Source organism: Drosophila tropicalis, unplaced genomic scaffold, assembly GCF_018151085.1.
Source record: "Drosophila tropicalis isolate 14030-0801.00 unplaced genomic scaffold, ASM1815108v1 contig_158, whole genome shotgun sequence".
NCBI lineage: Eukaryota > Metazoa > Arthropoda > Insecta > Diptera > Drosophilidae > Drosophila > Drosophila tropicalis.
Genome location: NW_027172602.1, coordinates 3090101 through 3117347, shown reverse-complemented (window position 1 = coordinate 3117347; position 27247 = coordinate 3090101). Strand labels below are relative to the sequence as shown.

Below are 27247 nucleotides of genomic sequence, written 5' to 3'. Positions count from 1 at the left end.
AGAGAGTGAGAGAAGAGAGAGCGAGCATGATTAGCGGCATATTGGTTGATGGAAGAGCGGGGCGGTTTGCTTGTGTAGGCGACGATAGTTGAGACGCAAGGTGCCATATTTTAATGCTCTTCTTTCACTCTGAACAATGGGCAAGTTTTTGCACGTCGATTTCTTGATATTTATATTAATTATTTGAAGTAACTAATCAGTAGGGGCATATTATTTCCAAATAAATTACTTGCCACATAAACGGGATATCTAAAATTGAAAAATTTTAAAGAGTATTGCTGAGTAGAGTATGTATTTCTGAAAGTGTTCCACTGTACTCTGCCTTGGCGATGATGACGATGATGATAATGATGATGATGGTGTTGCTGCTGCTGTTGCTGCTGGCTGTTAATGTGTTGCCATTGCCGTTAGCGGGTCTCCGTCTCCATCTCCGTCGCTTCATAGTCTCTCGGACTCTCGGACACCTTCGACTGGTGGTTTGCCCGTTTGCGGATTTTTTTTTTTTTTGTTGTTTTTATTATTATTTTGTTGTTCATAGTTCAGTGCGCTTTCCAGTCGTGGACAACATCGTCGGCAACGTTGACAGCTGACGACAGCAAGCTAAAAATACAATATTCAAATCCATTTATAGTTTTCTTTCCGTTTTTATTTTCTTCATTATATATTATTGTGATTTTGTTTATTAAAAAAAAAAAAAGAAAAGAAAAAAAACTACATAAAAACAACAACAACGACAACAAGTGAAAAAAAAAAATTATCGAGCAAAAAATTGCCAAAAGAAAAAAAAAACGAAATATTTTGCAATTTGAAAACATTGAAATAATTAGTAGCCGGCGGTGGCGCGGGGTTAAAGGCAAAAGGGGAGCGGCGGGGAGTTATATTAAGTTTGTTATGCATTTGCCGTTTCGTGAGGTGTTGTTGTTGGTGTCATAAATGTTGTTGTTGTTGATGTTATGCAACAATGCCACAATTCGATGAATCTTTTTTGAGAGATTGTGCCTTGGCCGAACGTTGGCGTTTCTATTCATCGGCGTATTCATATACGCTGAAGCAAGATCATCATAATCATCAGCACGATCATAATGACCAACATGAGCATCATGATCATCATGATGATTGGTCGCCAGATTCATCCCGTCAACGGCAATCATGGTCACCGCTTGATAGCAACAACAATAATAACAACAACAACAGCAATGGCAAGACACTGCATAACATCAAATGTTATAGACGACGTAAATATAAAAAATTGCCACGTTTGGTATTGCCAACAACAACAACAGCAAAAGCAGCCACAACATCATCACCATCTTCATCATCATCATCGTCGTTCGGTACACTAGTGATGCCCATGCCCATGGTCAAGAATGTGATGTATTGTAAGTGAAAGCTGCGCGCGCGATCATTGAAACAAAATAAAACATAAAAAAAAAAAAAAAAAAACAAATAAGTGTCAGTTGCACCCTTCTCTTCTTTTTCCGTTTCTCTTCAACCACCCACTCTATGTACATATCGTTTATGTTCGTGATGCTCCCTTTCCCCTACTTCCCACTCCCACACGGATTGTTGAGCATACGATATTTACTTCTTCTTTTTTCCCCCGAGTCATGCAAATCTCTATTGAATATGTACAGCTGCGAACTTAAAAATAGCACCACTTGCTGAGGTAATGTGTTCAAAGGATTCCTAGGCTTATTTTAAGGTTCTAGGAACATGTGAATACGTTTTTGAACGTAAAATACTTTCTACTAATGGAAGCAGAAAAAAAATTCTATCAAAATCCAACGTTTTCAAAGATTTTTACAAAAAACCTTGATATACTCAAAAAATACCCGAAACTAAAAATAGCACCACTTGCAGTATTTTGCAAAATACCGTTAAATTTCGCAGAATTGCATAGCAAAAAACACATATTTAATAGTCCCTGGTTCAAAGTCGATTTTAAAAGCAACAGTACTACAAAATATCCGAGACCTTTAGATATAATGGGTCGGGGAAAACACTGCCCCGGGAAAAAAGCGAAACGTCATCCTAAACCAGGTTTTGGAGAAAAAATCGGATCTTGAAGATGGAAAACTGGTTGGTACTTCCAACAGAGTGATCCGAATACCGATCTATTTGAAACAGAAGCCTTAAACTCGCAGACGAAAGCCAAGACTGAAGCAGCAAGAAGTCGGTCCCTTAATGCGAGAGAGCAATAAGGATTCTTTTAAGGCTCTAACAGATCTTAAAAAGGACTTTCAGCCCCAAACTAGGGTCCAAATTGTTCGCAACTACCTCCGGAAGATCAATTCAAAAGATTCCAGTCGAAGAAAGCCTCCACTTTTGAACGCTAGACATAATGCCAATCGCCTTAAGTTGGTCAAAGATCATGAGAATTGGCTTGTCCAAAACTGGAGGAACGTACAATGGACTGATGAAAATAAAATTGTAAAATATCGTAGAAAAGGCTATAGACCATACGTCTGGCGTCCACAGAACCTGGAATTCAACTCCAAATTCACCCTAGAGTCTAGAATCAGTGTCATTGGTATGGGGCTGTTAGTCTTATTATGGTGTCGGTCACATATCAGTCCACAAATCGATTATGGATCAGCAAGTTCATGTAAATATCTTATAGACGGTGTTGCCACTATACGCTGAGGATAATATACAGCTAATATGACCCTTTCAACAGGACATCAGCCCAAAGCACACCAGTAAGAAAGCCAGGAAGTGGTGCTCAGCGAATTATCTGAATTTAATTGAGTGGCTGGGACAGTCACCAGACCAAAATCTCATTGAAAATCTTTGGTCTGATATTAAAAAAGCAGTTGCTGTTTCATTACCAACAAAAATTGAGAAGTGTTGGGAAGTAATCCAGGAGTCCTGGGCAAAAATAACGGTCAAATGCTGTCAAGACCTGGTTGACTCAATACCAGGACGATGTGCTGCGGTTATTGCCAATAAGGGCAATGCAACAAAGTATAAAGTTTATTATTTAATACTATTTTTAATATCTGATCATAACTTGTTAATGAATTTTGTTTTTTTCTGCTATTTTTTAATTTTGAGTAAATATTTGTAAAGTGGTGCTATTTTTAGTTTCGGGTATTTTTTGAGTATATCAAGGTTTTTTGTAAAAATCTTTGAAAACGTTGGATTTTGGTAGAATTTTTTTTCTGCTTCCATTAGTAGAAAGTATTTTACGTTCAAAAACGTATTCACATGTTCCTAGAACCTTAAAATAAGCCTAGGAATCCTTTGAACACATTACCTCAGCAAGTGGTGCTATTATTAAGTTCGCAACTGTAAATCATTTGCATTTTGTTAACTCACAAAAAAACAAAAGGAAAATACAATACATCTGTACATATGTACATAAGTATTTCGAAATTTAATAAGATTTTAAAACAATTTGATGATTTGATGATTGTTTTCGTTGTTGCCTCCTATCCCTAGTCCACAATTCGATTTCTATACTCAACTGTGCATTACTTTAGCTAACAGGCTATTGCTTGATCGAACCAGTATCGAAAATACTATATGTATATTGCATATACATATGTATGTATGTATTAAAAGTTGACTACAATTCATCAAATAAGAAATCTGTGAGAAAAATGATCACTATAGAATATTTTTGATTGTATAAACATATAATAAGTTAAATGTTGTCCAAAATATTCTCAAAGGTATCTCTTAGATTAAGACCACTGACAAGTAAGATATGAACCTGCCAGATTTATTCTATAGAAGTTCAGAGCGTCATTATATACACTTCTGTTCTTTTCGATATTAAAATGTTTTTCCCAAAATTTTGGAATTTGTCATAGGGTTGATTGCAAATCGAGAAATGAATAAACCATTATTGTTTTACTATATATAAAGAATCTTATCGTACTTTGAGTGGGTAAGAACTTTGCTATGAGTAACAAGTTTATTATAATTCCAAATGAGAGTAGAAATAATTATAATAATTGCATTCTTAATCGAATGTGAATCATAATGAATGTCCGTGATGAATGTATACGATTAATGGGATTTATGCTAATGATTGTTCATCCATCGTCTTTTCATCATGTTTAGACGGCAGCATCAGTTCTCCATCCACGCCCAACAATTGCACGGGGGGCGTTGGAGTGGGCAGCGGAGGCGGCGGTGGAGGAGTCGGTGTCGGCGGTTGTAACAGTAGTAGCAATAATAGTATCAATAGCGGCACTTACTCAGCAACGGCCACACAATCAGCATCCAATCTTTCTGGTACACCGCCGCCGCAAAGTGAACGGGTTGGAGCGGGAAGTGGTGTACCGCCAGCACCGCCCACGACAACAACGGGATCATCGGGACATAAGAACAGTTTAAAGGGAACAAAATTAGCGCGTAGAGCGCGTTCCTTTAAGGACGATCTAATCGAGAAGATCTCATTGATGCGTACCACCAACAATACGCTGGGACGATCCCACTCACCGCATTCGCCAAGGGCAAAACATGGATCAGCTAAACCGCCGCCAACCACCGAGGAGGTTCAGCGTTCGACACAAACATTGGAAACGCATGTCAAGGATATATCAAATGCCCTTAAGCATTTCCGTGATGTCATACTCAAGAAGAAGCTGGAAGTTTTGCCAGGCAATGGAACAGTTATACTGGAGACCATAGCTAGCATGTATTCGGGTGAGTGGCCACAAGGGACACCAATAGTTCGAAGTCATAATTTGTAATCACTTTCCATAGTTATACAATCCTATACATTAAACGAGAATAGTGCCATTATGAGCTCAGCCACACAGCAGGTATCCCAATCTCTGGGTAAACTCATTAAACTCTGCGACGAGGTGATGCTCAGTGAGGAGAGCGGGGAGTGTGCCTCCTTGAGTAATGAAAATGTGCGCGAGGTTATCGATCTACTTGAAGATGCAGTTCGAGTAAGTAGCCCTTAAAACTGTATCCAATTCAGTGTATATTATGTGTTATTCCTTTTTCTCATTGGTTCACATAGAATCTCGTGACATTGGCACAGGGCAAACTAAAAGAGCAGGATCAATGCGCTTTTCGTTACGGTGGCCCTGGTCTGGGTGGCATTGGAGCAGCTGCTGAAATAATGGGCGCCGTTGCTGCCTCCACCGCCGGCGCTGCGGCCCTGCACCTCTAACTCCGTGGCCAATATGCGAGTCTCTGCCGATGCAGCGGCAGCAGCCGCTGTGGCCCAGCGTACTTCGCTGCCGGATATAGCATTAACGCCCAAAGAACGCGATATACTGGAGCAGAGCAATGGGAATCCCATGCGGGGTTCACATAGCACTGAGAGCATATTACGCGACACAAGTCCACCGCCGAAACCGCCGCTGCCCAATCGGGTTAGCAATCCCCCACCGTTGCCGCCAAAGCGGCGAAGCCAGCAATCCCAACAGGCGGGCGGCGGCAATTCCTCATCATCTACCACCGCATCCACCTCGAACCAGGCCAGTCCGTTGCCCTATACCCAATCGCATAATATTAGTCTCAATTCGGATTTGGATTGTAGCTCAAATTTCTCGCTCTTAAACTATGGTGTGGATCGGTAAGCCCCTGTAGACTCTGCCACTTCATCACTTACAACATAAACTCATTCCATTCTAGATTATCGGTACGATCACGCTCACCAGATGAGAATAGCCAATGCTCTTTCGACTCTGCCCTGAATCATTCACGCGATGAGGAGGATCACCAGCAACATCAGCAGCTCCAGCAGCAACAGCAACTGCTCCAAATGAAATCAACTGCGGCAAAACAATCACTTCATCAGCTCGATGACGATGTGGATAAATTAATTAGCTACAGTGAGTATTGTGCAACCATTGACCATTTAGCACAATCCAATTCCCAATCCCATCCAGAAGCAACAACGGATACAAAGGCAATAGCATCTATGGCCAGTGCAGGTGCCACCGCTGCCCAAATGTCAGGGCCATTGCCAGCAGGAGGTGCTGCTGATACCAACACGGAGCTGCGTAAGGCAGCCGATATTCTAACCAGTAATCGTCATTCAAATGAATCGGGTACTTCAAAGATGTCATTTCCTTCGTTTGTTTTTTCTTTTTGTGTTGTTGTTGTTGCTGTTTTTATATACAATCTAGAGTATGCAATCGAAATGTATGTAAATTGTAAATTATTCTCATCTCAGTTGATATCTGTAAATAATTCCTGCCTCGAATTGGAACCCTTCTCTATCTCAAATTGCTCTACATTAACGATTGCATTCCCTTGATTGATAACTTATTTGCTTTTATTTATTGTTTTAGTTATGTATTTCTCTTGCCTATTATCTTTTGCGGCTTCTTCTTTTGCTTTCTGTGTACCTAGTCGCTAGTTTTGTTAGTTGCTTATTCTCTTTATCTCTTGCGATGATTTTACACTTATATACATACGTTGTGTATATCTATTCACAGGTTTCGTATCGATGATGTCGTTGCGCACCTCCACGCAAAGTGTATCAAAGCGTTCCTCCGACCAAAGTGTGCAGTCCTCAACAAAGTCATCGAGTAGCAATTCAGAGATTGCATTTGGCAGTAGTAGCAGTGAATTGACGACGACAACAACAACAACAGCAGCAGCAGCAGCTGCTGCAACTGCGACTGCAAGCAGTAGTGAATATCAGCAAATAAATCAGCGACATACATCCACTACAACCACCACAAGCAGTGGCAGCACCACCACAACCAGCACCAGCACTAGCTATGAACACGAGCAGACTAACAGCAGTTCCTCGCCTGAATTGGCACCTGCGTTGCCACCAAAGATACAGCGGACATTAACGCGTCATGAGTCTGGTAGCCTAATGGATGAGGTGGACGATTCGGGGTCAGAGATTGCTGAATTAAGGCAAATGTCGCCGCATCATCATCATCGTTTGCATCATAATCAACAGCAACAGCAACAGCATCATCATCATAATCATCATTCGTCGTCGTCCCAGTTACATCAGTGGCATTCCAAGCATCATAGTCTCATTGAGCCGCCACAAAATTCACATTTTGCCAGCAGCTGTACGGCATTTGATCGCCATTTGGTTGAGGAGCCGCCACCATTGCCAATGAAGAAGAAGCACAGTAAGTAAAGATTCGCCAAATCAGCACATATTTATTCTTTGTGACGGAATTTTTTTGTTTTACTTTTCCATTTTGTTTTTTTTTTTTTCCTCTCTTCCTTTTCTATGGGTTTGCATATATGTATTTTATGTTTCTTCGTATCGTGATGTGTGTGTCTGTAATTTCAATTTTATTTTTCATCGTTTGTTTCTCTGTATATGCGTGTGTGTGTGTGTGTGTGTGTGTGCATGATCCTCCTCATCCTCATGTGTCATAACTTGACCGCCTTGGCATAGATAAAATCCATGCTAAGCGGTAAGTAAATTCTGTCTAGCAACAGTCTCTCTATTCTCTCTCAAAACCATTAACATATTTCGATGTACATATAGAGTATTTTACATATGTGGATTGTATTTAATTTTAAAATATAAAGCAATCCTTATATGTACTTTGTCTTATGTGTGTGTGTGTGTGCTTGTCTGCTGTGTAAATGTTTATGTATATTCAATTTGAATCCCCTAAGCGCATTCCACACACACAGTCAACATAAATCTCTCTTTAAACTTTTTAACTTTCGAATTCATTAACAAACATTCTCAGAAACCAAGTTTTCTTTATTCTGAATGCATTGCAATTGAATCCAATAAGAAGTTGATAATCTGTTGACAAGTCGACAAATCTTTTTTAAATCTATTCTTTGATTGAGTAGTCAAAAATTAGCTCGTTCTCGAATCTTTGAATATAAGTGGTATCCTAGCCACGTCTCCTTAAGTTGAGTTGTTTATAGCATTAAATTAGTTTTGACTCCTTTTTGACTAGTTTTTTTTAATGGTAAACGACTAGTTTTATGGATGTTTTGGATCATATAGAATCATAAGAATCGTATCCGACTCGTTTTAAAGATCAAGCTAGATTCAAAATCCAAGAGCACTCAAAAAAGTCTCCTTAAATACGATTCTTACAAAATTTTAGTGTAAATCTTACATGGGACGAAGATTGCTTTCAGATTAGGAAAATTTGGTTTCATTTTTATATTCTTCATTATTGCACATCATTCATTGAATGATTGATATTTATATATGTAAATGTGATGTGATCCTTGTCAGACAAACTTCACTCATCCTTCAGCATACTAAAAAAAAAATAGAAACAAATTCAGACGACCTGCAACAACAACAACAAAAGCATCATCAAGAACCACCCCCACACATTCATTAATTAGTCAAACAAAATCAAACCAAAACAAAAAACCAGAAAAAGCAGTTAAGCATTTTGTTTAGAAACTTTATTTATAGCACAAACCGTATGGCGAATGATAAAGTTTGCCAAATTGTTGTACGTAAGACTCTAACCCATCTAAATTATCGTTCCAATCAACATCTAGTGTTTCAAAGTGTGGCCTTCTCGGGTAAGTCTGTGTGTGTTGTTAGAGGAACCAAAAGAAACAAAAAACAAAAAACAAAACAAAACAATAAATAAATCAATAATCAAATCAATAAAAAAAAAAAGACCAAACCAAACCAAAAATTTACACAAAATCAACACAATATACATAACTGAAAAGGCTTGGGCCAAGCTTGTGATTAGCTCATGATATTCTTTCGGATTCGAGTTGTGAATCGGAAAGGATATGATGGATATGTTGCTAATGCCACCGCCGCCGACCTCCCCCCAGTCTAACAAATTTGCTATTGCTGCGCTGCGCTGATGCTACTGATAAATGTATATGTATATCAGCATATATGTATATATATACATATATCATTATTAATATTATTTTTCGTTTTGGTTGGCATCTCTAATTATCATTTTTTGTGTTTATATGTTTCAGAATTGTTTCCTCTACTTTTTCATTGTTTTTGTTGCGTTTGTTTTTTGCTTAACCAATCCAATCCAATCCAAAAGTACCAAATTCTTTGAGATATATATATACCTATATATATTATATTTGTGCGTCCCTTGTTGGACTTGTTTTTGTTGTTTGTTGTAATGCGAACCACATGGTGGTGTGGTTGTACGTGTCCATTTGGATCAGGGATTTTTAGCTGTATATACATACATATAAATACTTACCAAAACCAAACCCCCCCAAGCAATCCAAATGTAAAGGATATTATGATGTGTATCCCGTCCCAGGAAACCGCTTCTTTAGCTAAATAGATAAACAAAATACATATATATATATATATACATATGTATTACGAATTTAATCGAATCAATTGTTAACTTATCCTCACACAGTTTTGGCCTACATGGAAATATGCTCGGCATCAACGCGTTCCATTGAGCAACATCGTCATACAATGCACGCCTGCAACATTAGTCGGAATATAACCCACAGCCAGACGATGAAGTAAGTGATATTGTGGTAAATTCTGAGATCGAAACATTTATTAATGTATTTTTATATTGATTTGAAGTATTATGCAAATGAGCAAGGAACTATCGCCGGAGATGGAAACACCGCCGGCTCTTCCGCCCAAGAATTACAAGCAGCGCAAGCCCTCAATGTCCACATCGACGACGACGGCGCTGCCGGGGACAGCAATGCCCACAATAATTACGACACCGCCACCCAGTCCAAAGCCAGCGCTTGGCGAGAATGGTTCCGGACTGCGAAATAGTCGGATGACCACAGTGTCTGAAGAGTTGGCCACAGAGGGGGAGATGAACACCTTGCCACCGCACTCCACAATCGTAGTTGATAGCAATGAGAATGTTGCCGGGTCGGGAGATTCAGCTGTAACGGTTTCTGGAGTCGGTGGCAATGGTCAGACATTTTATTGTCATTCACATCAGCTGCCCAATGAGACGGGTCCTAATGATGATGAAGACAATGAGCAGCCGATAAGTACACCCAAAATGCTAGAAGATCAGCAAGGAGGAACGGCAAATGATGGACGGCAAGCACATGACAATGGAGATGAGGAGGACGAGGATGAGGAAGAGGAGTCGGAAGAGCCGGATGAAATGCTGGTCAATATGCTTGAGGAAGTCGATATTACGCCATATTTAATACTCAAAAAGAAGGACGAAGATGGTCCCGAGGTCAAGGGCGGTTACATTGATGCCCTCATTGTGCATGCGAGTCGTGTGCAAAAAGTCGCCGATAATGGTAAACATCATCAGCGTCGTCGTACCCCCCATTCCCATAAACATACCCATTCACATCTATTCTCCATTCATTCTGTTCGTGCAGCATTCAGCGAGGCTTTCATCACCACCTTTCGCACCTTCATTCAGCCGATCGATGTGATCGAGAAGCTGACCCATCGCTATACATACTTCTTCTGTCAGGTGCATGACCAGAAACAGAAGGCAGCCAAAGAGACCTTCTCGCTGCTGGTGCGCGTAGTCAATGATCTGACGTAAGTAGCCAAATTTAATCCCTTAACGTGTTAGTACCTAAAAGTATTCCTTTTCGTCCTCTTTCCCACACAATCGTATAGGTCAACAGATCTAACCAGTCAGCTACTCATTTTGCTGGCGGAGTTTGTCTATCAACTGATCTGCTCCAGCCAACTCTATCAGGCCAAATTGCTGCACAATAAATTTGTGGAGAAAGTCAATCTCTATAAGGAGCCAAAGACCTATGGCTTTCTCAACGATACCGATCATGCGGCCGGCATGGGATTTGGTACCGGTTTCGGCACTGGCGGCGGCGGCGGCCCAACTGGCAATGGCTGTGGTAGCCAAATTAGCCTGTTGGATCTTAAGTCGTTGGACATTGCCGAACAGATGACACTTTTGGATGCAAAACTGTTCCAAAAGATTGAGATACCCGAAGTATTACTATTTGCCAAAGATCAGTGTGAGGAGAAATCGCCCAATCTCAATAAGTTCACCGAGCACTTTAACAAAATGTCCTATTGGGCGCGATCCAAGATTCTGCGTCTCCAGGATGCCAAGGAGCGTGAGAAGCATGTGAATAAGTTTATCAAAATAATGAAACATCTGCGCAAGATGAACAATTATAATTCGTATTTGGCTTTACTTTCGGCCTTGGACTCGGGGCCCATACGAAGGTGAGTGAGACAGAGAGAAAGAGAGAGAGAAATATATATGCATATATAAAACTTCAAATTTTCTACAGATTGGAATGGCAAAAGGGCATTGCCGAGGAAGTGCGTTCATTTTGCACACTCATCGATTCCAGTTCCAGTTTTCGAGCCTACCGTCAAGCCTTGGCCGAAACGAATCCACCCTGCATACCCTATATGTAAGTGGCCAAGACGGCAAATCACAATCACAAAACACAAATCTCATGCGATTCTATTCCACAGCGGTCTAGTTTTACAGGATCTGACATTCGTACATGTGGGTAATCAGGACTATCTGTCCAAGGGCGTCATTAATTTTTCCAAACGTTGGCAACAATACAATATTATTGTGAATATGAAACGTTTTAAGAAATGGTAAAACATATAATGATTCAATTTGTTTCACAAGATTTCTTATGTTCTTATATCATTCGATTCAGTGCCTATCCATTTCGACGCAATGAACGAATCATACGCTTCTTTGAGAACTTCAAGGACTTTATGGGCGAAGAGGAGATGTGGCAGATATCGGAGAAAATAAAGCCACGTGGTCGTCGTCCGGTTAACTATTAGTTTGCATTCACACCCACACCCACACACACACACACACACACAGAACACTCACAACAACTAAATAGTGCAATGGGTTCAACTTCCATTCTATGCTGGAGGAAACCCCTTTTATTTCACAACCAATACTACTTACTATTCGAAATGGGTCTGAATCAATATCATACACTATTCGCCTATCTACATACACACACATACAAACGTAACATTTAACTAGCTTTAATGCTATAGAGATGCCCAAGCCAATAAGGTGAAAACAACGGATATATGAACTATATAAATTATATGTGTATATACACATATATTGCGCCTAAAAAGCATATAGTTTTTGTTTTTTTCAAAGTTAATTTCAGTTATTCGTTTTAGTTTAATTTATCAATCGGCAACAAAAATGATGAATCCGATTTTTAAAATTTAAAAGTTCAATATTTCATTCAATTAACTTTGAAAAAAAAAAAATTTTATAAAATTTTATTTTTATAATGTTCGTTAATTGATTAAGTAATTATAATAAATCAAAAGATTTATTATGAATTATATTCATGTCCCATTTTTCTATGTTTCTGGTTAAATCTCCATGTTCTAAATATTTTCAATGAGATTATAAGACCAAATTAGATTAAATTTACGTTCAAACGTGGATTGGGTGTAAATACCAACTGTATCATAAAAGGGCATAGGTTTCTTTAATATTGAAACGTAAGCTCCGGATATTATGGACATATATATGGATTATATCGATTACTAAAATACATGCATAATATTTCTCAACTCACTAAAAAATTGATGAAATGGCATCTCTCTCGGTAGAGCTTTTATAAATTTAAGTATGCAATTACTTTTCAACTTACTTTCCTATTTTTAGTTTGTGTTTTTCACAGTTTAAGCAAAGATTTTATATATTAAACTCTATTCTGTTGATTGGTTTGAAAGTTGAAACTTATTTCAAACGATTCAAAAGTGTGGACAGGGTTTGTCCGAAAGAAAATTTTGATTATCGTAAGAAATCTACCGAGAGATGCCATTCCATCAATCTTTAATGAGTTGACAAATATTATGCAACAAAAACAAAAACTTAAAAGAAAAAGCAAAGATAAAAAAAACCTTCAACTTGCACCAATATACCAAATGTAATGAAAAACAAAAACAAAAACAAACAAAATATGAAATTCCGTTGAAATCTTCTTTGAATTTTAATTCTGTGTGTGTAAACGCCCCGCCCCTCGACCCTTGCTATATATTTTGTGCAATCTTTTGAATATACAACACAACGAATTTTCAAATACTGTAATTGCGTGTATATGTATGTATGTAGAGGAGACCTAACTTGTGTTTTTTATTTAAAATATATATATATACATATATATAAAAATATACATACAAAAACAAAAATTAAACATAGGAAGCAAAACAAAATGGAATAGTTAAAACAAATCGGCAATTAGCTAATCAAACAGTAACAAATGCAATCCACAGATAAAACACCAAAAAAACAAAAAAAAAAAAAAAAAACAAAACAAACAAAAAACAATGATTAGAACAAATAATCAATTAGTAAAGAAATTGGCTAATAATGCGTACAAAATTCTATATAACTTTTGTGTGTGTAGGACTAAACTATATATATATATACACTTATTTACATCTCTATACAAATATATATGCATAAAAATATATACATATATAAAAAATAAATTATGTATTACTATTATCATAAAATTGTGCGCCAACTGAAAGTGCCAAGTGCCAAAAAAAAAAAAGAGGTGTAGGCGTTCGTGTGCATACAGCTAAAGCTCAGTCAGATCAGATCCAGTTTGAAGCAAATTAAATCAAATTATTATTGACATCTGATCGGATCGGATCGGATCAGATCAGATCAGTTTAGCCTGTCGTTAAAACTATAACTAACCGATAATTTACCTCCGCCTCGCATTTGTCTAAACAAAAAGCTGTATGCACATTAATTGGAATAATCAAAATCACATATAAAAACACACACCAACTACAGCCATCCACACACACACACACACACACACACACACACACAAACAAAGGAAACTCAATTAAACGAATCAACTTTTAAAGTTACAAAAAATTCAAAAAACAACAAAAAAAAAAAAAAAAGGATGAAAAATTTCAAAAACAAAACAAACAAAAAAAGTATATATGAAATTGCTTTTACGTGTATAGCCAACTAAATATTTATATACCATATACAACATATACATACACAAATATATATATATACTTATATATACATACAATCAAGAACGATCCGTTAAAGTTATTACCTTAAAAAGAAAATATAAAAAGCTCTATATAAAGTGTAAATTAGATAAACTAAGAAAACTTAATAGATATACATATATATATACCTATATACTCGTATGTATTTGCATGAGACACCATACACACACAAACACACATACATACATACATACATTGTAGATGCTACCACGTCCAAAAACTTCCTATATCCTTGCCGATCAGTGAGGATATTATGGAAAGGAAGCATAGGCGACTCCGATTATAAATATTCTTAGATCAATTTGTTGTACCTAGCAGCTATGTCTAGTTCTTCTAAACTTTCTATAAATCAATCTTACTACAAAATTTAAGAAAATCTCAAAAATCTTTTCTTATGTTTATGTAAAAACCAAATAATGTGTAAGTTTTATTGTTTGAAATTATTAAATTTGTGTTTTGTAAAAGAAATTTGTTCATTCAAGAGTTGACAAGTTGCCAGGTTGGACAGAATTTTTACTAACAGGATCCCTTAATGTGTATATGTATGTATATACATTTAACACACACACACACAGAGACACTAAACTTTCTCATACAGACATAAAAATGTACAAAAATTTGCAAATTCTTAAACTTTGAGCTTGAAATAGAGCTCTAAACGATTATATTTATTCTACATACATACACACACACACATACATATATATGTAGTAAAAGCACATATACTCAAACACACTCACACACACACACACACACTTACATAAACAGAAGAACACGCACATAGAAACAAGACTGTCTTTAGGATATATGTAGTAGTATTTCATTTATCTAATCAAAGCTACATATTGTATGTACTGCTTATAGAAATTGTTAAAATGCAACACACACACACACACACACCCACACTCACACACACAATCGCATAGTTTATCCTTTAAAGGACTATGCGCTCATCTGATGATATCTCTGATTTAGTCATTGCTTTGTATGTGCCTATTATCGATTTTTGATGTATGTATGTACTATTTCAACATCAGTTTTAATCTACAATTTACACTTTTATTATGCATTGTATGTATCGTAAAAGCAAAAACAAAAACTAAAGAAAAAAAAACATGAAAAAAAACAACTTTAACAACAAACGGAATGGATATTACAACTAAACAAAAAACACAACTTATTAAAAAAAATATATACCTAAAAATATATATATATATATATATGATTAATAAGCGATACCTAACGATAAACAAAAAAAAAAAAAAAAATACCTAATAGGTTTTTTTTTTAAATAACTTTTTTTTTTTGTTTTTTGTCTCAGTTTGTATATGTATATGTATGTTTAACTTAAAATGATTACTTTAAATCAAATTATTATCTGATGTCATCACGTAATTGTAATTTCGTTTCCCCCTGACAACAAAAAAAAAAAAAAGAAACCATCTTTCCTTTTACTATCCCTCTCCCACACTTGAAGTAGAGCAATTTTCAATTGTAAATGTATTTGTAACTAAATGTTATGCGTCTATTCGTAAGAATTGAAAAACAACATTAAAAAAAAAAAAAAAATATTAAAAAAAAAAAGAAATTGAAAAAAAAAAACGAAGAAAACACAAAAATAGATACACAATAAATGTATTTTTTCTTTGAACGAATTTTGGCGTTTTTATTTTATAGGTAACAGGAGATAAAGTGGGCGTTGATGATTTTTGGGAATGCTATTATTAACTAGACCTCTTTAAAGATTCAAGAACATATCCGTAAATCCTTTAGACAGAAGAAGGATTTCAAAGGAATCTCAATTGGCTTAGGTGGCGGCTCACCTGCTCACCTGACCATTGGCTGCTGGTGATCCGCCTGATTTGTGAAAGAAAAATGGAAACGCTCCAGCAGATCCTGGCGGTTGCATTATTTGAGGCCCAACATAGAGGGTCCAGCTTGCGGCGAGCCACCACAGCAGAAGGATCTAGGATTGACTTTCTCTTCAGCAGTGAAAGACTGATAATGCTGTTGTTGTTGCTGTGATTGGTCCGGCAGGCATTTTCTCGACTGGTGCCCACATCGGCTGGCAAATCCCAACCATTGAGATGAAGCGAACGACGTGGCTCGACTGCCGCCGATTGCGAAGTGCTGCTGGTGGCGACAAAGTCGGTATGGCTGGAGGGCATAAGGGCATAAACAAGCAATTGCCATCACCTGAAACTGGAGCCCCACCCGATTGGGCTGGTGGTGGTGGCACAATTGGATATTAAAATTCCTCCTTGGGCATCAGGAGTGATGGTGGTCCTGGACATGTGGCCACCTGTCGCGTATGGCGTTCTCGGTCTTGAGCTTTCTGAGCGGCGGCAAGTGGTTGCAATTGCAATTCCCCATCTTCTCGCAGTTTCCAGAAGAAAGTCACCTTTCATCGACTGGAGATAAAACAACTTTAAATGAAATTTTAAAAAGTGCACAAATTCAAATTCGATTTTCGATCAATTTTGCTCCGATAATGTCGATTAACCGATAAATTTTCCTCCGATAATGTCGATTAAGTCTCAAAACGAGTTAACAGTCTCAAAACGAGTTAACAGACTCAAAATGAATTAACAGACTCGAAATTTAAATTTTGAAATTAAAAAGTAAATTTAAATCAAGCTCGCCGCAAATTCAGTTTCAATTTGAAGTGCCACAAACAAGTACGTTTACTCGAAAGAGGAAAATAATTAAGAAATTGCAACTAAAATACAAAAAATTAAAATAAATAAATACGAAAATAAAAGAAAATTATGTATAAAAATAAAAACACAAATTGACAAAAAGGAAACATTTTGAAAAATAAATAAACAAGAAATGTGTATATATACAATTTGTTAATCTTGTACGCGATCTATGACCCAACTAACAAAAAAAAAAAACAGCAACAAAAAATAATAATAATAATAAATAAAAATTGCCGATAAGGCGGCACAGCACGATCATTTTACATTTTTTTTCTTGTCTTTCCCCCAGATGAGCTTTTTGGGTTTGTTTTTTTTTTTTTTTGGTTTTGATTTAATATCAACCAATCAATTCGAAACGATCGACCTACCGATCGTTGGTTCGTTCTCGTTCGTTTAATTTCAACTAATATCCGCTCTTGCATCGTTTACTTAATTACATTTTTTAAATTGAAAAAAGATGGAAGCCTCCACAAGTGTGTGTCCGTGTGTGTGTATTGGATATTCCCCTCAATTACTGTGAATCGATTCGAACGATCCATCGATTGATTGTTGTTTTTAATTTAAAAAAAGTGCAAAAATTACACAATGATTCGATTCATGATTCATAGTTAGAGATTATTAATCAAGGAACATTGGGATTTTGGGTCATGACCTATACATAGTTAGCCTGTGCTCATTCCCCTTTTGGCGCGCTTTAATTCCACGATCGTTGATTTGATTGCCACAATGACTCTCTCGAGGCGCAATGGCCTCGAGTTCTATCTTCTAAATACTTCCTGTCAGAGCCGCAGATTGCAGATCCAAGGCAATGCTGTTTGTATGGAATGGTGTGCAAAACTCCACCCTCCAATTCACCTCCCTCCCCCCTCCCGGTCGATCTTCCTCTTTGCTCAACGCCTTCTCAATCCTCTACACTTGACTTGGCTATCCTCTTCACATCGCAAACACACACCTACATACATATGTATGTACATGCAGACCGACAGATAGACAGAAAGACAGACAGGCAGACAGACACTCTCGCACCCAAGCAATCGCCTCATCAGAATCAATGTTGTTTCTGTGAAGCAGCTCCTGCTTTTGCTTCTGCCTGTCCGTCTGTCCGCCTGTTTGCCGGTCCACACGGTATGTCTTTCTGTCTGTCTGTCGGTCTGTCTTGTCTTGGCCCAGCCTGCGTGTCTCGCTGCGTCACTTGAAGCCCACTTGGAGACAGTCTCCGGTTTCCCGAGAGTTGGTTTAGCTTGTCTTGGGTCTTAACCGAAGGCCAAATGCTGTGCCCCAAGTCCATGCAATTGATGATCATAATCATTAGGCACTAGGAGGGCGAGTAAGAGTGGTTTGACGGCAAAAAGTATCACCAATTAAGAGAAGAAACAGTTTGTGCTTATGATTCCCAATTGGTTTAAGTCTGAAATTGGAAAACGGTGGTTAGGGCATTTGAAGTTCGTTGTTTTCTACTGATCTTTATTATTATTTTTTGTTTTTGTTGTTGTTTCTTCTTTCTGTGTTTTTTTTTTTGTTATTTGCTGAAGATATTTTTGGTGCTTGTCTTAGCCTTTAAAAGAGCCTCTATTTCTTCTCCTCTGTGTAGGTTTCTCTCGGTTGTCTGTTGTTTCATTAAGCAAACATTGAGGCAACTGTTGGACATCATTTTAATCGGTAGCCAAAGAGAGAAAGATAGACCATACCCACTTGACCCCCACGTCCACCTACCTCCTGACCATCTATATACACTGCTGACCGTTATCATAGATTATACCTAAGACGGCAATTAGAGGACTCCTTGGAATTCATTTAATTGTGGTCATTGTTGCTGTCCATTCCCTTTGAGAAATCATTGGTTTAGTTAAGATATTGACTTATTCAACGATCTTGGAGTGTAGATCTCGTATCCTTCCACTTCAAATAAGTCAATATCTTTGTCTTTGGCCAACAATTTGTTTGTTGTTAATGCTATTGTTGTTGTTGTTGTTGCTGCTGCTGTTGTTCTTTTCACGTTGAAGATTTTTTTTCTCTCTCTTTTTTATAGATTGTTTACGATCGTTTTATTTTGTGTTCTCACTATTTGTCTGCCCCGTCAACAGTCCACAGAGCAACGATGTCCATGTCCATGTCCATGTTGTCCAATTGTCCAACTGAAAGGTGTACATACACACACACACACAGTGACTCGAGTGCCTGCCTTTTGTCGCTGAGTGTGCGATTTCCTCTTTAGCCCAATGCACCTAACCCTAACCCGTAAACCCCTGCTCCCTCCTTACCCCCACCGGTTCAAGAACAATCACATTCACCTTGCCTTATGGACCATAGGTAAAGCTTCATCTCTCTCTCTCTCTCTCTCTCTCTTTCACACACACTCTCTGTCTGTTTGTCTCTGTATCTTTCAGTTCTTCTTCTGTTTTCGTCCATCGTTTGGACGTTTGCTTCTTTATTTTCTTGGTAATAAGGTGCGAGAAAGGCAATAATCGTAAAGAGCCAACAAATTGTTGTTGCTGCTGCTGTTGCTGTTGTCGCATCGTTTCACGCTAAAATGTTAATCTGTTGCCTTATATTTCTCTCAGCTCCCTGCTTCTCAGTAGATAGATGAAGAAGAAAGACATTGTGAGGGGGGAATGGGATTGGGAATGGAGAGGAAAGCAATTACAATGTGTGTTGATGACAACTGGACAAGTGGATAACATTTCATGGCTTCATTGTTGAACTGATGATTATAGGGATTGTACTTGAACCCAAAACCCAAAGGATCTAACCAATACTTTCTCTCTCTCTCTTTCTATCTCTCCAATATGTGTCTCACGTGACTATATTTTCATTCCCCCCCCTCTGAATAATATTCCAAATTCCATTCCGGATCCATAATACGGCAAAATCGTGGGCACTGGCACTCACTTGTCATGTGACGGGAATCCAAAAGTCGTCTTATCATTTGCTGTTGAGAGAGTTTTGTTTTTTTTTTTTTTCAAAACATATAATTTCATCTATTTTTAAACAAACGAAATCAAGCTCCCAGTCAAGTCCCCGGCCCGGAGTGACGTAGTCTCAGACTGCGCTCTTTTCTGTGTCTTCACGAAGGAAATCTACTTCCGTCAAATGCCCTGATTCACTCCCTAAAGAAACTGCAATTAAATGAATGTCTTGAAAACCAATTAAGTGATTGCAGAAATAAAACTCAAGGTTTAGTCTTCATTTAAGAATTTTGTATAATTGCAATTACTCCTCTTCCTCATCCTCGGCCTCATCCTCTTGTGGTTAATGTGGACTTAATTGCCCTTGAGGGTAAATGGCAAAAAAAAAAAAATGAAAACGTTCCAAGTTCAAGTGGAAAGTCCATTCCTTATACTCATCCGCATCCTCATCAATGTCGTTTCACATACATCCCAAGCAACTATTCATCCATCCCATCCCAATCCATCCCATTCCATCCATTTGTTCGTTTGTCGTCTGTTTTAAGTTAAGGCCACATGTCATTATCTTCAAGTAATTCCTCATAATCGCCATGTTTGATCTTATTAAGACACCTTAACTTGTTTTCTTGGACATCATCTACTACCAATACCAGTCTCTCGGTCTCTCAGTCCACCCCCAACCCCTCCGATAATGTGGTGTCCCATGCAATGCTAGCACGTTCGCTCATTCATATGAGTGAGTGCCTGTGCCCAGACGTGACGATCCGACCGACAATCCGACGATCACTTGTTCGCCAGGTTTTTGTCTCTTTTTTTTTTCTTATATATGTACATATAAATTTTTTTGTTTTTTTTTTCTTTAAGTATCTGTTGTCTGTGTTGTCTTTTGCCTGAGTCTGAATCTGTGTCTGTGTCTGGGGCCCATCTCGTTGACTTTGGGTAAAACTTCACACCAGGCAAAGTGCTAACGATTGTTGGTACCTGCTCTGGCTCTGGCTCTGGCTTTGGCTCTGGCTCTCGCTCACCTGAGGCTGTGACTGTGACTGAGATTGAGGAGAGGGCGATGAAACGGAGACACTTCAATTTGTGCCTGGCCATCGCAATCGCATCGTTCCTTTTTTTTGTTCCCTGTTTCTTTCTGTCTTAACCACTTTAAAAGTGGCAACATAAATCCAGTAGCCATTTGATCTTCCCCTTCTTATATACAGTTTCAATTTTTTGTCGCCAGTTTTGGTTTTCTGAATCCTTGCAAAAAAAAAATATTATATAGGAAATTGTTAAATAAGCCAAATGCAAATGGTTAGTAAACAAAAAAAAAACAAGTCAAGAAGTCAAGTGTGTGTCTGTGTGTGTGGGTGGGTGGGGTACAATCTTAGCTAAGCAAAAATGCGAAACTGTAAACTGAAAAACTGTGCAAATATTTTGCTTCACATCGGTTTTTGTAGTTTCAAAGAGTGAAGTGTAAACAAAACTAACTGGCTAACTGACTGGCCGACTGACTGTCGATGGGATCGGAGAAGTTGAAGGAATTTCTTAATAAATATTTATTAGTAAACAAATCGGTTTTAATGTTGATTTAAAGCCATTCTATCTCTCTCTCTCTCTTCTCCAATTGGATTCATTTTTCAATTTCAATTTCCATTTCTGTTCTGTTGATATTTGTTTTCGTTTCTGTTTTATAGCAAAGTGGATAAATATGATACAGCAGACACATCAAAGTTTCGGTTGCCGTTTAATCAAATGGTTCTATCTGGTATTAATTGTCCAGACCCTATTGTGTATTGGCCAACTGGAATGTCGTCAGCAGCAGCAGCATCATAATCGCAATAACAATAACAATAATCAGAATAACAATCGTCGACCGGATACATCCAGCTCGGAGGAGAATGCCAGCGATGGCATTGACAATTTCACAGAGAATGATAGCAGCATTGGTCAGCAACATGTACCACGACGTGGCCAACGCAAGAAACAGCAAGGCAACGGGAATGGTAATGGCAATGGCAATGGATCTGGCAATCGGCACAATCGTCTCGAAGAGAATGGCATATCCTTGTGGCTAAATGAGCAGCAATTGAAAATGCTAAGCGGTATGTGGATCCCTCCTTCGTTTCCCTAATTCCATTATCATTTTGTTGAAGATTATTATTATTTGAATTTTCGCGGACAGCCATCTATTTTCCGGAGGGCTATTCGGATCGCATCTATGCCATACACAACAGTCGTGTGACCCATGATCTGAGGGATACATCGATATACAATTACCTGGTTATACCATCTGAGGTCAACTATGTGAACTTCACTTGGAAGTCGGGTCGTCGCAAGTACTTCTATGATTTCGATCGTCTACAAACAATGGATGATAGCATTTTAAAGGCTCCAACTCTGTCGATACGCAAAAGTGGACGCATACCGCAGGAGCAGAAAAGTAAGTAAACCAAAAACCCCGGAAAACACCCCCCCAACTTCCAACCCAAATGTGTCTTTTAATGTGGGTGTATGCCTAATTCCAAGCCAGATTTTAGCATATTTCTGCCCTGCACTGGCAACAGCTCCGGCACAGCATCCTTCAATGTCGGCCTCAAAATCCAGAATCGCAACAACAAGCCGCTCTCGGGCACACCCATTCGTCTGAACTTCAAAAAGGAATGCGCACATAGAGGTGTGTATGATATAGACGCTTCCAACCCTACTTCACTAACAACTTTGCAAGGTAGTGTATATGAAAAGTCAATAAAAACAACAAAAAACAAAAACACAAAACAAACAACAACAAAATGCTTACATACATATATATATATATTTCTATACCAAGTTTGTAATCTGTATTTGTCTTCTGTATATCCTAAAGCCCATTTCCATTTCCATTACCATTACCATATCCTTATCCGTTTCGATGGCCATATTTGTGATAGATTTATAAAAGAACATATACAATATAAATTCCATTGATATTATGACTAGAAAACCGCCAAACTTTATTCAAAATTGACTAATACAGTCATTCAGTTGCATAATGAATAGAAATGTATAGATGAATACAATTCAAACTCATTTATCTTACTATAAATGAGTATTCATTACTTGATCACTTGACTAATAGTTTGATTTTTTAATGCTTATCTAAATTGAATGAATGCAAATCAAATTAAGATAAAAAAGACAAATGAATACATTTTTAAGTGAAATAAACTTAAACTCATTCACTCGTTTAATTGACTAATTGCAAAACAAATTCAAACAAATGAATAATAGAAATGAATGAGTCTTTAAATTGAAACAACTTGAGTAAATACTATTCGAAATCTTGATTGATTAGTTAGTTACGAATTAGTTGAATACAACTCAAACTCGCAAACGAATACAGAAAACTTTAACTAGAACTGAATATAATATATTTGTCCGATCCAAAACATTGTAAATACTCAAAGCACTCAAAGTTATTCAATCATTTGCAAACATATTCAAACAGTTTTAGCAATACTAAAAAGTAGTTCCACATAGTTCATTCATATTAAATTATCAAAGTATTTATGCAAAGCGTTTTATATTCGTATTCAAAGTATGAATATACTCATTATCAGAGTAATCCATGGTTCAATTCAGTTTGTGCAGTTCGCCAATCGAAACTAAAGTAAAGTGAAATATTGGAATTGTATTCAAATTATAAATCATCAAAAAAAAAAAAAAGTGGAGGACTCTCTTTACCTAAAATATCAATGTGTTCAAAAATGTTTATATAAATCTGTTACTATATAAATAAAAAACGAAGGAAATTTGCATGCAATTCCTCATATCCCTTGGCCAAATTTCCAATTCCCAACCGCATTCAAAACACCCAATCATCAAATCATTCAAACTTATTCAATCATTCCTGTACTTTGCGTAGGCTCATCTCACACTTAATCACGCTTCGAATTGCTTTTTAGTTTAGCCTCAGATTTTGAACATTATATCCAAAATAGACTTTGAGCTTATCTTTGAAAATCACTTGTACTTGGCTCACTTTAAATGAATTAATTGAATTGTTGTTCACAATGAATTCAGCTTCAGCTTCTCCTTCTAAATGCACCCAAGTTGGGTGGTTAAAGTTAATTAATTAAATGTGATAATAGTATGTCCATTTTTTGAGATTCATTTAACATTAGTAGCAAATTGATTCCTCCTTCAACCGCCCCCTACATCTGCCCCCTTCCATCAATATTACTTAAAAATACAACAACATGCCAGATATTGTCCTTCTCTTCGATCGATATCGAACTAAACTAAAAAAACTTAAGCTCCCGATCCAGAATGCAGTTTGAAATGCGGCAAGAACGGTTATTGCAACGAGCACAATATCTGCAAGTGCAACGTGGGCTACACTGGCGCCTATTGTGAGACGGCCTTCTGTTTGGCACAGTGCCTCAATGGTGGCAATTGCACAGCTCCCTCTGTCTGTACCTGCCCCGAGGGCTATCAGGGCACCCAGTGTGAAGGTGGTAAGTACAACAACTCTTGACGATTCCTCAATTATTATAATTTTTTAGTAACAAACATCCGTATATATGTACACAAATAAGAAGATAAAAGAACAAAAAAAGACAAGACACAGAAAGAAAGAAGGATCAGATACTTTAGGATTTAAATCTTTTTCGATATGGCTATGGCCGTTTTGCAACCAAATTTAATAACCTCAGTCATGGCCTTGTAGAAGGGTGCCTGTTCCGCACCGCAATCGATGCCCGTGTCATGATGTTCTTGTTCCTCGTCCCGAAATTTCGTAATAGTCTCCAGCAATTCCTAGAATGTAGTATTAGGTGGTTAGTAATCCGTTTAAGGTTAGCGTTGACTTGGATAAATTCAACTTGCCTTATCGGGATTTGGGGATTCCATGATCTGACGCAATTGATCATTGTAATGCTCGACAATTACAGTTTCCACAGCAACAGTGCAGGCCATGGCTGCCTTTTCACCCATTAGGGCGGAACCGGCGCCCAGCATAAAGCCAGCTACATTCCAAATGGGGGTCATAATGGTGGGACGGACACGATGCTGTTGAATCAATTGCTCAAATTGTTTGCGATGGCATTTCTCCTGCTCCCACATATGTTCAATGGTCTTGCCCATGGGACCATTGCCCAGTATGGCCATTTGACCGGCATAGATGCGATCGGCACCCAATTCGCCGGCATGATCCACTCGTATGATTTCATCGGTCAAGGCATTGGGACGCGGACGCAAAGGTGTTTTTGAATTAGTCGCAGCAGAAGGAGGAGTAGGAGGAACCGTTGAATTAGAGCTTAGGCAACGCAAAGTCATCAGGGGCAATCTGGGAAATGATTTTAACATTGTGGCTGCAATAAAATACGAAAAATAAACAACCAATGAAAGATTTTTATGACCCTTGGTTTCTCTCGTTCTCTCTTCCACAGGTATTTGCAAGGAAAAGTGCTTGAATGGCGGCAAATGCATACAAAAGGACAAATGCCAGTGCTCGAAGGGATATTATGGCCTACGCTGTGAATATTGTGAGTGTGATCCTGCTGCGAAAATAATGGTTACCATTAACTAACTAGTGCCTTTCCTTTCCCAGCCAAATGTGTGATTCCTTGTAAGAATGAGGGACGCTGCATTGGCAACAATATGTGCCGCTGTCCTAATGGCCTACGCGGAGATCATTGCGAAATTGGTCGCCGGCAGCGTTCCACCTGCAAATGTCGCAATGGCACCTGTGTCTCCAATAAGAAATGTAAATGCCATCCTGGTTTCTATGGTCGTCATTGTAATGGTCGTAAGTGAATATGCGAAAGTGTCCCGAGAGTCAACACTTTAACTGGGCATTCAATTTTACAGGCAAACGACGTATCCTTCAGTAGGCCAAGAAAGGAGGAGAAAGCCAACGAGAGAGAGAGATCATGGCGCGGCGGAGGAAAGCACCCGCGCCCAGACAGTCTATTGTAATATTCCATTAAACTTGCAACTTTTCTATTAAAAATATGGACCAACATAATACTAATTGTGATACAAATTTTTGTGTAATTTAACCGTTTTTTTTAAATAAAAACAAAATCCAAATGAGATCTAAATTATCTGGTTTCTAATACGGTATACTTCTATGTATATTAACTTTACACTTAATGACGTCACTAAAGTCGCGAACTTTCGCACCTTGCGGTTATCTTTTGGTCTTTGTGGCCTGCCAAGCTTATCCGTTGACAAACCGGCATTAAAATCTTCAAATTGTTTGCTAACTAAAGTACTTCACTCAGAATGAAGTGTATATATGTGAATTTAAACTTACCTGCTGTTGATTGAATGAATGTCTTATTACAAAAATTAAAAATTACTTTTAGTACTATTGAAATTCGTCTGTGTTTGTTTTTATTATGTACGCCAGCTGATGACCATGCAACAGTGTTGCATAACATTAAATTTTCAATACGAAATTATACAACACTTTATGTGGCAACGATAGCATTTTGAAAAAAATCGATTACGCGTACTCACCATTAGAATAGCAAGTCTGGCAACTCTGGCGGCATTTTTTTTTTCACCTCAAGTGTGTTTGTCGGCGAAATTTGTAAATAATTGTAACATAAATCTCTAACAATTCCAATAAATTAATTTAACAAAATGGATGTGCGACCGAATCAAACGATTTACATTAACAATCTAAATGAAAAAATCAAAAAAGAAGAGTTGAAAAAGTCCCTGTACGCTATCTTCTCTCAGTTTGGTCAAATCCTTGATATTGTGGCGCTGAAAACGTTGAAAATGCGTGGTCAGGCATTTGTCATATTTAAGGAAATTGGCAGCGCTTCAAATGCCCTTCGGACAATGCAGGGTTTCCCCTTCTATGACAAACCCATGCGCATTGCATACTCCAAATCCGATTCGGATATTGTGGCCAAACTGAAGGGCACATTCAAGGAGCGTCCCAAGAAGGTGAAAGTTACAAAAGTGGTGCCTGGTACAGATGATAAGAAGTAAGTTTGAAGGAAGCGAAATGCTAAGTTGAGGTTAAATACTAATGTCATTTTACTTTTCAAGGGACAAAAGAAAGAAGCCGGCTAATACAGAGAATGCAGCTCCCAGCACACAAACCGAACAGCCGCCAAATCAAATTCTATTCCTTACTAACCTGCCGGAGGAGACAAATGAGATGATGTTATCCATGTTGTTTAATCAATTCCCTGGATTCAAGGAAGTACGTCTTGTACCGAATCGCCATGACATTGCCTTCGTTGAGTTCACCACAGAATTGCAGAGTAATGCTGCCAAGGAGGCATTGCAAGGCTTTAAGATCACTCCAACGCATGCCATGAAAATTACTTTTGCCAAGAAGTAATCCATCTCCCCATCCTCCTCAAACACACCCACACACACACACACAAATTACTATATTAATAATAATTGTCGAAGAAGCCTCCCTCACATTGCATTGTGCGATTCAAAGGTTTTATTTTGAATGATCAAGGGAAACGATGTCTTTTTCTAATTTAAAATAGAATAAACCAAATGAATGAAAGAAACCTTTTACAATGTGGTACACTTTATGGGAACAAAGGTGATTGTTATACATAGATACCACTGCATTCGTCCTAGTGTCAGTTCACATGTAGCTTTGAAAAATTCTGTATTTCTATTTCAGATAGTTGTCTAAAAGATAGTTTTGCTTGTCAAGTTTGGCAGGATGGCAACTTTAATGAACCCTGAGAGATTCTGGCAGCTCCACCGCACAGTAGCCATTT

The 27247-nt window shown here is 37.9% G+C and overlaps 4 protein-coding genes across 9 annotated transcripts; 3 read left to right on the top strand and 1 right to left on the bottom strand.

The window, feature by feature from the left end:
- The first annotated feature begins 945 nt into the window (after nt 1-945).
- C3G (C3G guanyl-nucleotide exchange factor) lies at nt 946-15561 on the top strand. Its single transcript, XM_068303435.1, is given in 15 exon segments — nt 946-1379; nt 4069-4656; nt 4717-4907; nt 4982-5104; nt 5106-5542; nt 5602-5801; nt 5859-6020; nt 6411-7070; nt 9291-9402; nt 9470-10164; nt 10249-10417; nt 10499-11074; nt 11143-11268; nt 11333-11464; nt 11530-15561. Coding segments are annotated over 15 exon segments (4722 nt in total). The 5' UTR covers nt 946-961; the 3' UTR covers nt 11663-15561.
- A 991-nt stretch (nt 15562-16552) lies between these two features.
- shf (shifted) lies at nt 16553-25582 on the top strand. 6 transcript variants are annotated; one of them, XM_068296613.1, is made up of 8 exons: nt 16553-16584; nt 21197-21604; nt 21685-21942; nt 22033-22227; nt 23795-23995; nt 24929-25024; nt 25090-25287; nt 25350-25582. In XM_068296613.1, exons 2-8 carry the CDS (start codon nt 21211-21213, stop codon nt 25370-25372), a joined length of 1365 nt encoding a protein of 454 aa, XP_068152714.1. In that variant the 5' UTR covers nt 16553-16584; nt 21197-21210; the 3' UTR covers nt 25373-25582. The 6 variants fall into 6 exon arrangements, with proteins under 6 accessions (XP_068152714.1, XP_068152738.1, XP_068152729.1 ...); XM_068296637.1 differs by lacking the exon at nt 16553-16584 and adding an exon at nt 17051-17093 and having other exon boundaries at nt 22033-22176; nt 23807-23995; XM_068296628.1 differs by lacking the exon at nt 16553-16584 and adding an exon at nt 17051-17093 and having other exon boundaries at nt 22033-22176.
- Nucleotides 24012-25935, bottom strand: Coq7 (ubiquinone biosynthesis protein COQ7, mitochondrial). Its single transcript, XM_068296648.1, has 3 exons — nt 25798-25935; nt 24366-24850; nt 24012-24296 (listed from the first exon to the last, which is right to left on the bottom strand). Exons 1-3 carry the CDS (start codon nt 25922-25924, stop codon nt 24138-24140), a joined length of 771 nt encoding a protein of 256 aa, XP_068152749.1. The 5' UTR covers nt 25925-25935; the 3' UTR covers nt 24012-24137.
- A 97-nt stretch (nt 25936-26032) lies between these two features.
- Nucleotides 26033-27028, top strand: snf (U1 small nuclear ribonucleoprotein A snf). The gene is made up of 2 exons (XM_068296574.1): nt 26033-26482; nt 26547-27028. Exons 1-2 carry the CDS (start codon nt 26130-26132, stop codon nt 26842-26844), a joined length of 651 nt encoding a protein of 216 aa, XP_068152675.1. The 5' UTR covers nt 26033-26129; the 3' UTR covers nt 26845-27028.
- Nucleotides 27029-27247: the final 219 nt, after the last annotated feature.

Coding starts and splice junctions, on each gene's coding strand:
- shf (XM_068296598.1), top strand. CDS start 17,066: ATGGAAGCCTCCACAAGTGTGTGTCCGT. Junction 22,228..23,794: donor TTCACTAACAACTTTGCAAG/GTAGTGTATATG, acceptor AAAAAACTTAAG/CTCCCGATCCAGAATGCAGT. Junction 25,288..25,349: donor TGGTCGTCATTGTAATGGTC/GTAAGTGAATAT, acceptor TCAATTTTACAG/GCAAACGACGTATCCTTCAG.
- Coq7 (XM_068296648.1), bottom strand. CDS start 25,924: ATGTTATGCAACACTGTTGCATGGTCATCAGCTGGCGTACATAATAAA. Junction 24,851..25,797: donor ATTCATTCAATCAACAGCAG/GTAAGTTTAAAT, acceptor ATTTTATTGCAG/CCACAATGTTAAAATCATTT. Junction 24,297..24,365: donor AATCCCCAAATCCCGATAAG/GCAAGTTGAATT, acceptor ACTACATTCTAG/GAATTGCTGGAGACTATTAC.
- snf (XM_068296574.1), top strand. CDS start 26,130: ATGGATGTGCGACCGAATCAAACGATTTACATTAACAATCTAAATGAA. Junction 26,483..26,546: donor CCTGGTACAGATGATAAGAA/GTAAGTTTGAAG, acceptor TTACTTTTCAAG/GGACAAAAGAAAGAAGCCGG.